Source organism: Saccopteryx bilineata, chromosome 1 (assembly GCF_036850765.1).
Source record: "Saccopteryx bilineata isolate mSacBil1 chromosome 1, mSacBil1_pri_phased_curated, whole genome shotgun sequence".
In the NCBI taxonomy this organism is placed as follows: domain Eukaryota; kingdom Metazoa; phylum Chordata; class Mammalia; order Chiroptera; family Emballonuridae; genus Saccopteryx; species Saccopteryx bilineata.
In genome coordinates, this window is record NC_089490.1 from 42,298,703 (window position 1) to 42,313,801 (window position 15,099).

At 31.8% G+C, this 15,099-nt stretch overlaps 1 protein-coding gene across 3 annotated transcripts in view; it reads left to right on the forward strand.

Annotated features, from left to right (window-relative positions):
* Positions 1-15,099, forward strand: part of ADGRB3 (adhesion G protein-coupled receptor B3) — a 788,922-nt gene that overhangs the window by 301,874 nt on the left and 471,949 nt on the right. For all 3 annotated transcript variants that reach the window (XM_066253172.1, XM_066253185.1, XM_066253176.1), the window contains 3 exons: positions 1,572-1,682; positions 7,499-7,660; positions 13,778-13,942. In XM_066253172.1, coding sequence (XP_066109269.1) covers positions 1,572-1,682; positions 7,499-7,660; positions 13,778-13,942 — 438 coding nt within the window. The remainder of the gene's footprint in view (positions 1-1,571; positions 1,683-7,498; positions 7,661-13,777; positions 13,943-15,099) is intronic.

Here is a 15,099-nt window from a genome sequence, read left to right on the forward strand (position 1 = left end):
ATTAGATACTTAACATAATACAGCATGGTTTTTTAGGTAGTACATACTGTACACATAAAGAAATGGAATGAAATTATGTTGTCAGTAATGGAAATTACTGATGGATTTTAAAAAATGAAACCAACTGACATTTTATAAAAAATTCCAGTTTCTGCTTTGGGTTTTACCTAAACTGACAAAAACAAGCACACATTTAGGCTTCTCAAATTTCTCATGTTTTCTTGGCTAGAATATTTGAAAATATCTGATAAATCAATCTGTCAGATGCCATACTTTAATGTTTATGTGTGGATTTGCCAGTATGGACAAAAATGTGTACTAATATTTTCTCCGTACATAAAAGACAAGAGTCAGGAGAATTAGTACTTGAATTTTGAAAATACACTGCTTAATTGAATAAAGTTAGTTTTGTACAACATTTTAGCAGAAGATTACTTCAAGATTGATGGTAAAAGGCAAAATAATGTGCTGGTGAAGTTATCCATTCCCAAATTTTGATGCTATTAGTTCTGGCAATATATCTGCACTACCATTAGAAACTGTTTTACCGAATCATTTTTGTTATGTATGAAAGACCTGCCTGGTCTTAAAGGCTTAAGGATTTTCTAGATGTAACAGAACAAAACATGAATTTCTGCTGCTCAGAAATTCCTTTTTCCTACCCACCCTCCGACAAACCGGATGGACAACTCTTCCATACATTAGGCTTTGAGTTTATTAAAATTATTTTACAGTAACAGTGCAATATTCATGGAACTCGTGCAGATTTGTAAGCATATGAATTTTTAAAAATATACTACATGGAGTCTATTATTTTTTATTCAACTTATTTTTTTTCTCTTCCCCATTTGTCTCCTGAGGTAGGCCTGGAATTTTCACCTTTCCTAGGAGGTTATACCACTAAAGGATTAAATAACAGAAAGCTGGAGTCATTCTCTTTTTATAAACATAACTTTTGAAAGAGCACACCCTCCCTTCCCTGTTGTTAGAAAAGAGATGAAGAGTTATTTGGAGGCAGGGAAGGAGAGAATGAGAATTACTTCAACTACCATTTTCTATGAGCCTTTGAGGATATGGAGGGCTCACCTTTGGAAAAAGAATCCATCAAGTGAATGTTTACTTCAGGAAAGCTAGGGAACAAGATTACTCATTCCTCAAAAACAAAGTGCTAAGAAACTGGTGGGGGATTAGTACTCAGGAGAGCAGCAGCTGTTACAGTCAGGCTTCTATCTCCAAAAACACAACAGTTAACACTGTGGTTGTATTTTTTCTGATGTATTGCTTCAAAACATATCAGAAAAGAGTACACTATTTCTGTTAATTAAGCTGACTAAAAACCTGGCGTGTCATTTCATTGGCTGTTATTATTGTTTCTAGAAATCTTGTTCTTGTTTATAGATCTTTTCTGACGTCTTTAGAAATATTCCAAGTAGTTCAGACTAGCAAATTTCGAATGGTGAATTTAATTAGTGATTTCAAAGTATGTGTAGGAACATATTGCATGAGACAGTAATGTAATTTGTGAGAAATGTCTACACACAAGCTTTCATATACCTTTATTCTGTCTTTAGAATTTGGAATGATGGGAGATCATACAATTAAAAGTCAGCGACCTCGATCTGTTCATGAAAAAAGGGTCCCTCAGGAACAAGCTGATGCTGCTAAATTTATGGCACAAACTGGTAATACGTTAGTTACATTTTTCTATTTATTGTCGTTAATTTAATGAAACCACTGCATGTTTTCATAATCTTTTTCTGCACATTTGTCAGTTTTTGGAGCTGATATTTTTTTTTGAACCATTTTTTGTCACCAGTTAAAGTCCATAAATGAAGTAGCTGTGAATTGAAAAGTGAAAAAAAAGTCTGATTTATTTTGCTTTCATTGTGGGACATTTAAGATTTACATATTATTTTTTACTTATGTTAATTAACTACTTAAAATGTATCATTAAACTTTTAAAGCAAGTTAACAAAGTTATTTCAGCAATAATTGATTATTACAGGACTTTTTAAAATCAGAATTTTAAATAGGACTTTCATGATAAAATTTAATTTAGCAATATTTAATATGTTGAATATTTTTCAAATGTCATAAATCATATAAAATTGATTGTTAAAATATATAAAAATCTTAGAAACAATTTTTTTACAATTTAGTATTTTGATTTGAAAACTTTTGTTGTATAAGCTAAATAATAAAAAGTTAATAGTTTTTATTTGCAAGCTATAATACATTCCAAATAAATATCAATGAAAGTGACTTTCCAATTTATAAAATTTCTTTATCTAAATTAATTATATTACTTTTAAATACCTCCCTCCAAAAGCATATGTATGTATGTATATATATACACACACAAATATTGGCTCATCTTAATAAGTGGGCTATAATTTTATCTGGATACATTGAATGTGGTACAATTTTGGATACAACATGTGCTTAAATTGTGTTATGAACATTTTCAGCTCTCCATTATATTTTGAGAAATTGTGAACTAACAGTTTTATCTGTATTTATAAATTTTTCTGCATTTTGATCTAATGAACTGTTTACCATTAATATAGAAGATTTTAGTACATAACCAGCCTTTTTACATGACATTCAGAATGATTACGATGAAATTCCTTTGAAGAATAAATATATTCTTTAGTTCATATGTTCTTAGGACAATATTTGTTCAGAACAATAAATTGGAATCTATAACTTAGAACTGTAATTGCTTAATGAATTGTGTTCTTGGTAATGGGTGAGTAGTAGATTTTAATACATTAGTTACAAGTAGGCCAAAGAATTCTTAAAACAGGAAAGATGTTTTGAATAAATTCTACAATAAGGACATATTTTTAGCTTTTTTTATGTATATGTTGCAGCCAAATCCAGAAATGAAGAAAACTTGCTTATCTAAATTGCTTTTGGTACACCTTTTTATTTTTAAATAAAGTTGATTTATATTTTTCTGATTTGCTTGAAGAAGTCCAAAAGTAGGCAGTTTTTCAAATTTCTAAATGTGTTTTTCACCTTTATAGGAAGCAAAGTGCCTCAATTACTGACTAGAAATTGGGGGACATTTGACTAAATAGAGACATTAGGGCATGGGCTGGCTGACTATTCAGCCTCCTTCAGCAGCAGGCTCCTGGGGCATTTCTGCAAGATTAAAGGTGTCCTTACTTTTTGCAAAGAGGTGGCAGGTATTGGTTTACTGAAATGACTTAAAAGTGGACTCACTTGAAATGGTAAACTAGAGCTTTAAATTTTGAATAATGTCTTAAAATTAGTTTATATTTAACATTATGTAATTTGGCCAGAGTTTTATATAAATTCAGTTAGGGGATTTGCCTGTGATATATACCAAGAAAATTCATAGCTTTCAGTCAAAACCCCATTTACAAATTCAAATCATAAGGAATTTTAGGTTTCCTTACTGAGAAATCACTAATTTATAGGAATTGTTTTGTATCTAATACATAGTAACACATCATTTGGTAAAAAAGTTGAAACACTTGTTAAATAGATCTATGAGGAGCTTAAAACCATTTTCCCATGTTAACAATAATTCAGATTAAGCAATGAACTTCAAAATTATAGTTTGAAAATATCTTCAAGGGCTTAAATAGATGACTCATAAATACTTATTATTTCACTTAAATCCAAATATAGTATAGGCAAATATAAATACATGTATAATAATTGTTTTAAATTTAAATAACTATGATACTAATAATTGACTGGAAAACTGCATTATTTTAAATATCTTTTTTTTAACTACAAAGAACTTCTGACACTAGAAAATTATAAAGAAAAACAGAGGGGTCTTTTTCTTTAAGTATTTTCTGAGATTATACTTTCTTTAGGTATTAAGGTAGTCTGAATAAATATAACTAAGTGTCATACAATTTTACAAAATTAAAGTTTTATTTATGAAACTTTTATATTTGTCTTTTAACCCAAGAAATTGTTGTTATATTTATATATAAACAGTGCTAACATTACTAACACTGATTGGAAAACAAAGAATAATGCCATAGAGGTAAAAATCTAATAATAAAAGATAATATAAGTTTTCATATTAGTCATGAGGAAAAACAAAAGCTATCAACGTTTATAATTTAAGAATCCCTTCTCAAAATGAATATTATATTCTGATTATATTCTTCAATCAATATAATCATTAAACCTGTATTTAAAAACCAACTTTTCTTAAAGTAATCAAGTAGATGGGAAAATTTTTTTTTAAAGAATAACATTTCCTAAAATACCCTTACTTTATCAAAATAACTCTAGTAATTGATGTAGCTAATTTGAACAAAATGGACAGTGTTCCAGTAGACTAGCACATAATTTGTATTTCTGGTTAAGGAAAATTAAGTGAAGTGATAAAATATATAGACATTAGTAAAATTACACATTAAATACCAACAAGATGCCTTAAGACAAACTTGTTTAGGAAAAGCTGTCTTTTATTCCAGTAGAGAAAAGCCTACATTAGTAATGTACAGCATGTTATCTAAAACAGAAAAATAAAACCGTCTTTCCAATTTCATTAACATACTAGCAAGATTTTATATTAATATTTTTGTTTATAATTTCAAAAGTCCTGTCATATATTATCTCACTTAATCCTCACAAATCCATTTTGAGGTAGGTGTATTACCCATTTTATTGAGAGGTTCAGAAAAACGGGGTGACATTCTCAGGCACAGGGCTCCTATTCAGTAGCCTCCCATCAAGCACAGGTCTTCTGCTTTTCATTGCAGGGCTATTCCAATCTCCTTTCCGGTTCTGTGCCAGAATGAAGAGCTTCATGAGTGCCTTGGCTAGAGAAGCCTTCTGCATGATGTTTAATGTGCCTTCTCAGTGCACATTGAATACTCTGTATTATACTTTACTACACTGCTCACAAAAATTAGGGGATATCTCAAAATGAATAGGAAGTGGTGAAATATCCCCTAATTTTTATCAGCAATATATTTTAATGCCAGCGAGTTTTTAAAAAAATACATCTTTTTTTATAAAATATATTAGCTACTACTCACAATGACCCAATGTGCTTCAGTGGAATAGTCTTCACACCTTTTGAAATGAGGAAGTGTTAGCATGAAAATCATGCATATTTAGTGGCTAGGTCATTTAAAACTGTAGCATTTGAGGTATAGCAAAGTCATTTGGGAGTGGCAAAATTTATTCATAATTTGAAAGCCAATATTTATTTTATTTTGTTTTTGATCAACAAAATTAATCATCACTTTGGCAAGAGTGAAGGAGGCTAGTTTTGTGCACTAAATATCAATGCCTCATGATCCAGGAATCACTGCTTAACCTATTCAACATCATTATAGTACCACATGTTAAGAAGCAACCTAAGTTTTTACATACTTGTACAGAAATACATATAAAAGTAGATCTTTATTCTGATTCATTGCTCAGTTTAATTAAAATACCTTCCTGCCATCATAACAATTCAAGGGTAAGAGAAGTACTGCTTTTATAAAAAATATATATAAAAATAATTTTATTTATAGCCTTTATTATGTACTTATTATAGAACTCCCATTATTCAATGTTTTCTAGTTTTTAAGTAACACAGAAACATATTTCTACTTCATTTAATCTTATCATAATATAGGCTGAACTATAAAATGAAAAATATTTGCATTAGATTTTCCCTAACTTTAAGCTTAAATTCTCATTCCTAAATAAACATGTGCATATATACATATATGTATGAATTATTTAAACATTGTCATATCATTGGTTTATAGAATAATGATCTTTAATCTTGATAGAGTATCATTTAATATAAAAGAACAAATTCAGAGGCATAGCTTTAAATACTGTTCAAATGGCCTTCCAATAACATTTTATGAATTAGTTATATACAATATAAATTGGTGAAGGCAAATACTACTGAAATAATCAAGAGTGATTTATATAGAATTTCCAGGACAAACATATCATAACACTGAAAAGAAGTCCTAGTTAATAAAATCTGTTATCTCAATTACCCCTTTTTGTTCCCTTATGGTATATGTTCAGTTATACATGCATTATAACCTGTGCCCCTGGGTAAATAATGCAGATAAATATAAAAATAAATGCTTCTTAATGGCATTACCCAAGTGTAGTCTATGGAACCATGCTTATTTGTGTGTTAGTTGTTATGGGACCTCCGAAAGCAAAGAAGCTTACACTAGAATGTAGATTTAAGTACTTAATCAAGCACATGTTTAATTGTAGCTGCCTTTTTTTTTTCTTAAATAAATTCTCTGAAGAAATCAAGAAACTGAGTTGCATTCTGGTCCAACCTCCTTCCATCCTGGAATAGCAGTCTGTGGACCCCTGTCTTAAGTAGCACAGCAAGTAATTTCTGTCATTTACAAACCTTTCAAAAAAGATGGATAAACAAATTATCATATTCTATTCTTGGAATGCTTTTCCAAAGGCAAATTGTCTGCAGAATCTATAAAATATAAATTGCTCTTTGATTTATATAATCAATGCTACAAAGTTTACTTCTCCTGTAAACATTTTCAACAACAAAATGGTTAATTTAAATAGTTCCTACCAGCAGACAAATGACCCAATTTTGTATTTGGATAAAGCAACAACAAGTTTCCAAATTAGTGTTAAAAATCTGTCCTGAAGATAATGCGAGAATAGAAGTAGAAGCACATTTGTGATGGTCTTAGAAATTATTGACTTTAAGTCTTCTTAAGATATGACTTTTGATAGTAATAGAAAATAGACATAGTTTTAGTATGATGCTTACACCAAGAAAATTAATGAATTCAGACATTCATTGGCTTTTCAGGGCCCTATTTTTGAGTAAAATTTAGTTCTACTTTAATAGAAATTGACAGGACATGTTCTTTCATATCAAGTAAAAGTCACTATTCTTGATCATGGGAAAAATTGTAGCAGAAGGTTTTCAATAAATTATCACAAAATAAATAGCTGTCATAGGATGAAAAAGAGTTGCATTAGGAATAAATTATAAGTAAGTGTCAGTGTTCAACACAATAAAAAATTAGATAAGCCCAGAACTCAGGGCTGCATCCACCTCATTCAGCACTGGAAAGGAGGTTATGCTATAAAGGATCAGGGAAGAATACATAAATGCATCCTGTTCTTTACAGCCAGAGGAAGTTACTAATATATTTTCCTTATCCATTAAAGTACAAAGCCTAAATACAGTCACTTCAACAATAATTCTTGTTGAAAAATTCTGACTGGCCCCTTCATAATGCCCATGGCACAGTGGAATTTGTGAAGAGTAGTTTTGCTAACAAGGTTATAGCAAACTTGGATCTCGCAATAGCTTAATATATATCTCCCTTTAAATTTATTATTTTCCTAATTGTTTTTTTGTACCATTTAATGTACTGTCATACTATTACATTTAAATTCTTGCATGTCATAATGTCAGTTTGGTATAATGCTTATTTCTGAATGAATATTCAAGATGGTATTTCATGTTTATTTGTTGTCTTGCACACAGGTGAATCTGGTGTGGAAGAGTGGTCCCAGTGGAGCACATGCTCAGTTACTTGTGGTCAAGGGTCGCAGGTGCGAACCAGAACTTGTGTATCACCTTACGGGACTCACTGCAGCGGCCCATTAAGAGAATCAAGGGTTTGCAATAACACTGCCCTCTGTCCAGGTAGTGTTAGCAGCAACTACAACTGTGGATGTTATTAAATTATGTCATGCTACGCATTTGGAACGATTGATTTGTTATTTTCGTATGAACTGGGTATGGGCATTTTAATTAGAGTGGATAAGTGTAATTCTTATTCAACTGTGAAATTTTATCATGTATGTGATTAGTTCTGCTTTCAGAGCAGTCAAGAAATTTTATGAGTGACTCACCTACCCACTGCGGCTATAGAATTGAAATTTTTCTATCTGCTTCTAAAAGTATATAAGGTTCAATATATTTTCTTATTTTAGATAGTAAACATGTGTAATTGAATGTTTGAAGAATAACATAATATGCCGGCATGCTGGAAATATGATACTCTGCATTGTCTAAGGTAGTGGTCATTAATGCAGTTAGCTATTTTCCTGCCATTTATTTGACCTCCTTAGGGAAAACAGTATCCCTCACCAAATGACTTTCTGATAACTTATTTCTTTCAAGTGACCGCCCTCCTTGGAGCTGTCCACTACTTTATAAACTGAAAGTCATTATAAAATATATAAATATATTCCTTGTGTGTTAAATGGAACAGCACATTAGCTTGCTCACTTAGGGTCAGATTTTTCATGTTACATCAAACTATTGTTCCCAGTTAATGCATTGCATAATATAGGTGTCTCTCCCTCTCAAACCACTGGCTTTCATGTACAAACAAGTACTAAAAGGAATCAGGACCTTATTTCAAGAAGTCCAAAGCACGTGACACGGTGAATCTTCAGATGTATTTTTTCTCAACCATTTGGTGAATGGCTGTTGCAAACTTACTGACCTCTGCACTTGCATTTACAGCTTTTCCAGAGCCTCCGAAAGGGGGCGGGCATAAAGAAAGGGACTGGCACTGCCTCAGCATTCCATCTGCTGAATTGTGCTTTAAAGTTTTCTGCTGAGTTTGATTTCCAGAGATGGCTGATTCTGCAGTTGCTGAAAGCAGGAGTAGAGAGTGGGTGGCATGGGGGGTGCTCAGGGATGTTCCCAGCTTCCTAGCAGAATGGGCAAGGCCAAGCCGTTAAAAGATAGTTTAGAGGAGTTGTTGTTTCATGGGTACTGAGTTTTTGATTTGCAAGAGGAAAACATTCTGGAGATCTGTTTTATAACAATGTAAATAAACTGAGCACTGCAAAATTGTGCACTTAAAATTGTTTAGATCCTAAATTTTACCTTATGTGTTTTTTATCACAATAAAAGAAAAGACAGTCTGAAAGAACTGCAAGTTAAAGGAAGTGAAGGAGGAATGATGCCATAAGGTGGAAGATCCCTTTATAACAGAAAGGGGAGATACAAAGCAATAGATGACAAAAACAGGGGCCGTGGAGCAAGCAGGTGCTAGACATGCTAGTCAGGAGAAGGGAGACAAGAGGCAGTAAGGAGCTGGGGATTTTAATAATTATAAAAGTTCTAAATTTATAGGTAAACAAGCTCATGGGTAAATATTTATAAATTTTCAGTTGGGCATGAATAGATTACCTTGTCTAAACTAGTACTTACTTAAACTGGCCCCTGTTTACAGTATTTATGTTAAGGGTTCAGGATCAAGTTAACTCTCCTTGACCATGAGAAAAGTGTCCATGGAAAATGAAGCTGTACTTGATATATAAATTTATCTTCTCCGCATCCTTTGAATACTCAAGACCCTTTCAATATACAAGGGTAGAGTCTAATGACAAGTGAATGCCCAAATGAAAGTCAGAGTAGGTGCTAATGTGTTCTCCACAGTTCTATTTAGAGCTGACTTTCCAGCCACTAGTTAAGCTATTCCTATGGTAGACAGACATATGGAAATCTCCATCGCATCTGCCAGACACTGTTGACTAGTCCCTTCAGAGGGCACGGAGAGCATGTGTAGTGGGTCCAGAGTGCTCTCCCTGTCACTGTGTCCAATGTCCAGAAAATCAAAAAATATTCTATGCTTATAAAGTCTTTTCTCAAATTTTTAAACCTCCTCCCATTGTATATAGTAAAGAAGTGTATCATTACTAGTTTCTCTTCACCAACACACATACACACACACACATACATATATGTTTGTGTTTCTAAATTTGGTTGAAAAGTAATGACAGTAAGAAAGATGTATCTTTCAATCATTGTTATAGTTCAGATGTTGAATTAAAAAGAATGAACAAGAGTTTTGGTAATTTTTCTTTCATTTTTCAAACAAGAATGATTTAGCAACTTCATTATTTTAAAAATGTAGACTATATTCCACTGTAGGAATTGTGATATCTTTTAGAGGTTATCGTATTTGTTATAAAATGTTTTGTGTTATAATATTATGTTTAGTTATTGCCATACTAGTAAATAGACACTTCTTTTTAATGCATTATGAATATGCATGTTTGTAAAAACAGTGACAAAAAATGATTTTAAAAGCTTAAATAGTACTTTAAACATGTAAATATCTTTCTAAAATAATTCATTAAATTCTGCAAATTTGCATGAAGAAAATGAGCTCAGAAATCAATAACCTAGTCACACCGTAGATACTCAAATACATTTGGCATTTAATTAATAAAAATGACACAAGGATAAACTAAATATTAAAGTCACATTCCACAAAAAATATGGAATGATAGAATTAGAGCTTATATTTATTTACACTATTAAAGACTAATCAGTAGTATTATAAATTAGTTACCTTTTACCTATATTATTCAAATTTCAAAAAAGGGGTCTTCTTAGCCAAATTGTGTAATAATGCCCTACTTCTAATACGGGTTCTAAGATAACCAGCCTGTCGCAGAAATGTGTCTTTGACATTATGGTGTCTTCAAAAACTCTTATTACTCAGAAAAGAAGATGACAAGGGTTAACAGAAAAAAAGTTGAGAAAAGTTAGGGGTTACATTAAATTGTTTATTTACTGTCCTGATTTCTGAGTCTTGTGTTAAGGTGCCTTGCAGGGCTTTTCAACCTTGGTACTACAGACATATAGACACAAATAAAGCTTTGATCTGGGGGAGCAGCAGCCAGGCCTCCAGCCATTAGATGCCAACCACTCTCCTCCTTCCCCTGAGCTGTGCCCACTAAGAATCTCCCTGGGCGTGGCCAATCAGGGAGGTTCCCTGCCAGGGAACGATTGCCCTGATTGAAAATCACTGGTCTACTCTGCATGCATTCTAATTCTTAAGAATTTTATTTAGGTTAAGAAATAGTTTTTGACTTTTTTTTTGTAGATGTCAATTTTAAAATCCATTTATTCTCAAATGAAAAAAAAATCCTTTTACTTAAAAGAGTTATTTTAAATATCTCAATCTAAGTCATAACAAAATTATATGTTTATTTTTAAATCTGGTAGTCATATAACTTGTGCTTTTCTCATTTCATCTCCAGGTAGCACAGAGTAGAGATGTGATGATATGTTTTGTGTTTAAATAAAGATGAAAACTATAGAAATTAATTAATTTGATTTAAGTTTCTTGTTTTTATCAGATATATTTTCCAAATCAACTTGATCATTTACAGATTTTCATACTTTACAAAAAAGTAAAATAATTTATACCATATTGCCATTAAAATATCTAATTTTTACCATCTATCTCATGAATTGCATCTATAAAATTTAAGATATGTGCTATAATTTTCTAATTCAATAATATCTAAAATAACATTATTAATAATATTGTCTTCTTTTCAAATACAATAGGTATTTTTGCTTTTTTTTCCTTTTTCCAAGTTGAGAGGAGGAGAGATAGAGAAACAGGCACCTGCATGCACCCCAACCAGGATTCAACCAGCAACCTTTCTTAGGCCGATGCTCTGCCCATCTGGGGCCATGCTCACAACAGAGCTATTTTTTTAAGCACCCGAAGCAGAGACTGTACTGAGCCATCCTCAGCATCCAGGATGATGTGCTTGAACCAATCAAGCCATGACTGCAGAAGGGGAAGGGAGAGAGGCGAGAGGGAGAGAGAGAAGGAGGTGGGGGAGGGGTGGAGAAGCCGGTGGTCACTTCTCCTGTGTGCCCTGACCAGAATCGGACCTGGGACATCCACACACCAGGCCAACACTCTACCACTGACCCAAACGGCCAGGACTATTTTTACTTTTCTAAAATGATATAGAAAAGTCATAAAATTTCACCTGGAACAATAATGACTTAAAATTTAGTGTGTAGCACTACTTTTCAAAGGATTACAACTTAATCACTTAACTAAGCCATCAAGTTTAACCAATACTTCTTTGTTATTAGTAAAGAAAAATCTTCTAGTTTAGCATTTTTTGGGGGGATTATTCAGTGCATATAGAGCAATGTGATCTGAGCAAGAGAAAATGAACAGAACCAGCAATATGAAAACCATATAGGCTACTAACACTTTATATAGAAAATAAGAAGATAAAGGTTGTTTTTAAGTGTAGAGATATTGGTAATTAGAAATCAATGCAAAAATTGATTAAAGGTATAAGTTTAGCATAAAATATAATCATATGAATTACTTTAAAAGTATCTTGCTATAATTGATAATATATACCTATATGTAAATATGTTTATTTTCTTAAATAATAACTTAATGTTTTCTTATTCCAATAAATAACAAATATGATTCAGTTACCTCAAATTTAAATGGGAAAAATGTAAACATCATACTTTAGTTCACACTTTTACTCTTTCTATATATTTTTAGAAAAAATATTTTCCAGCAAGTTTTATTGACTCTTAAAGAATTTGTCACTGAATATTATTAAAATTGACTATTTTTTAAGTACATGAACATATTTTCATAACCAGTTGGAGCAAGTCAATAGCATAAATAGAAGAGAATAGAGTGCCTCATAATTAAGGTATCATGTATGTGTTTTTACAATAACAGTTTTGTAAGCATATTCCTGCAAAAATTCTAGATATGCTATATATACTCACATAGTTCCTCTGACACTTTATATGGACTTCTACTTACCCTTCCAATGTGGAGGACAAATGAAGATTTTATTGTTATCTGCCATTCTAAATTTCTACTTACCCTACTCATTCTTGTGGATGTCTTATCAAACATCTGCTCAGGAACTTCAAAGATCATGGTAAGACTAGAGGTAACACAGGAACTTTTGAACCAAAGCACATTTTTCTCAGTTTTTTTTTTTTTAATATATAATTTGTATTATCCTTGGAGTGCTGTTACTTACTGTCCCAAATGTTAAGAATTGTGACGAGATTGGTGTTTTGACAGTGCAAGGAACGTATCTAACCTTTGAACCCTAATGGCCTTTTTGCAAAAAAAAAGTCAATATTTATTGACAGTTGTTATTATGGAGGAACACAAATTATGTTAGTAATTTTTTATTAAGCTTGACTTTATTGCAATGGCATACCTCAAGTGTTGCTGTATCAATAAATTACATTAGGCAGAGTCTTAATTAGATCATTTGTTCCTGTAGAAATTTTTATTAATTAAGATTCCCAGTGCCGCCTTCTGGTTTCATGGCTCTTAGAAAGAGGTTTTTATGTTTGCCGCTCCTTTTAAAACAGGGTAAAGAGGAGGCTCTCATGCTAGTAGATATAGTTATTGAAATTTCCTTCCTATTCAAAAAAACAGTTTAAACAACCACATTTTTAAATGCCAAAAATACATTTTGTTTTTAAAAGTAGAAATTAAAAAGCTGTTTAAAATATATATCATCAATTTTTATATTTATTTATCTTGACACCATAAAAGTCATTAATCCTGAAACTTTGGTGGAAGAATTAAGTTGGCCCTTATCTGTCTAAACGCAAATTTAACTCCAGAATATCATCTCTGTTATCAGAAATGTACTTTTCTAATACTACCTTAGTTGACAATAATTTTATTTAAAGATAACTATGACAGTTTTATCATAGATGAGAGATGTAAATTTTCATTAAGAAAAAAAAAGCATTTACTTTATTTAATGAATAACTCTAAATACAAGAAAAGTACATGCAATTTTCTTAATTACTAATTTTCTAATTACTTTTTTATATTTGTGTCAATAAGAATGTTAACTGAATTTTTAAAATATCTTCAATACTTTTTATTTAATAAGTTTTTTTTCTTAATTATAAGAGAAAAATTTTTTGACTTTACCCCTCTGCTTTGGTTGTTGAAGCTTCTTTGCTTTATTACAGTCCATGGAGTTTGGGAGGAGTGGTCACCGTGGAGTTTATGTTCATTTACATGTGGTCGAGGCCAAAGAACAAGAACAAGGTCATGCACACCTCCTCAGTATGGGGGAAGGCCGTGTGAAGGGCCTGAAACACATCATAAGCCTTGTAACATTGCTCTCTGCCCAGGTGAGTGTTTTCTGCATTTGGTGAACTTTGCATTCGCGTACTTTGTATATTGTCCCTAATATGTATTCAGAAATATTAAGAGCATATCTTTTACTCTGTTATTTTGGAAAATGTGGGATTTTTTTTTTTGGTTATTGTTTCTTGCTTAAAACTGATCTTATCACATGCAATAGTGTATAATATTTTCTTGACTGGGTACCAATCAATGTTCATCTTTATTGATTTCTATAAATATGCTTATTAATGTTTTCTACTGAGATTTTATCTACACTTGATTTTTCATGCCGAAAAATTATAAGGAGTTTCAAGGACTTGAGATTGACTATTGCCTTCATACTATTACTATAGAGACTGGTTTAGAAGCAGTCCGTTCAATGCTATTCTCCCTCAGTAAGTTAAGGAGTGGAAATGAGCATGTGACCATGCATGAAAATGATAGATATTTGCTAGGAAACAACATCTTATATATTCACTGCTAGATGCATAAAATCGATCATCAATGACACAATCATTGTGATTATGAAGATTATATAGTCGGTTTAAAAGTGTATTTTAGTTACCTTAAGTTTTTTTCTTTAAAATGTTTAAATTGTTTTACCTGTATTTAGTAATTTCACCATTATTACAGGAACAAGCCTTTGTAATGCTGTTATTCAGGTTATTGAAACATTCAAACATAAAACAAAACCTACAAAATAAGAAAGACTGATCTCCAGTTTCAAGAGGCTTGCAATTTATGGGAGAAAACACACACACAACAACACACACACACACACACACAATAGATTCTCTAAGGACTAGCAGGGCTCAGTTCGGAGGAAGAGACATACATGAGTGGCAAATGACAAAGGCTAACAAGAATAGCAGAGACCAAAATACATGATCATTCTTCTACTCCTTCAGAGTTTTTCTCATAGGCCCATTTAGTCACATATTCTGTATGCAAGCAACATAGCTGGGATCCTAGTAATATGTACCCAACATATTATCCAACTCACACTCATGTTCATTTGCACTCTAAATTCCCCAAGTTTATTTACTATATTATGAGACAATGATTCAAAGTTCTACTGGAAATTTTAAATATCTAAAACATCTTAAGACTATGAAAAACTATTCAAAATGTGGAGATGCACCAGTCATCTAAAAAGCTTTAT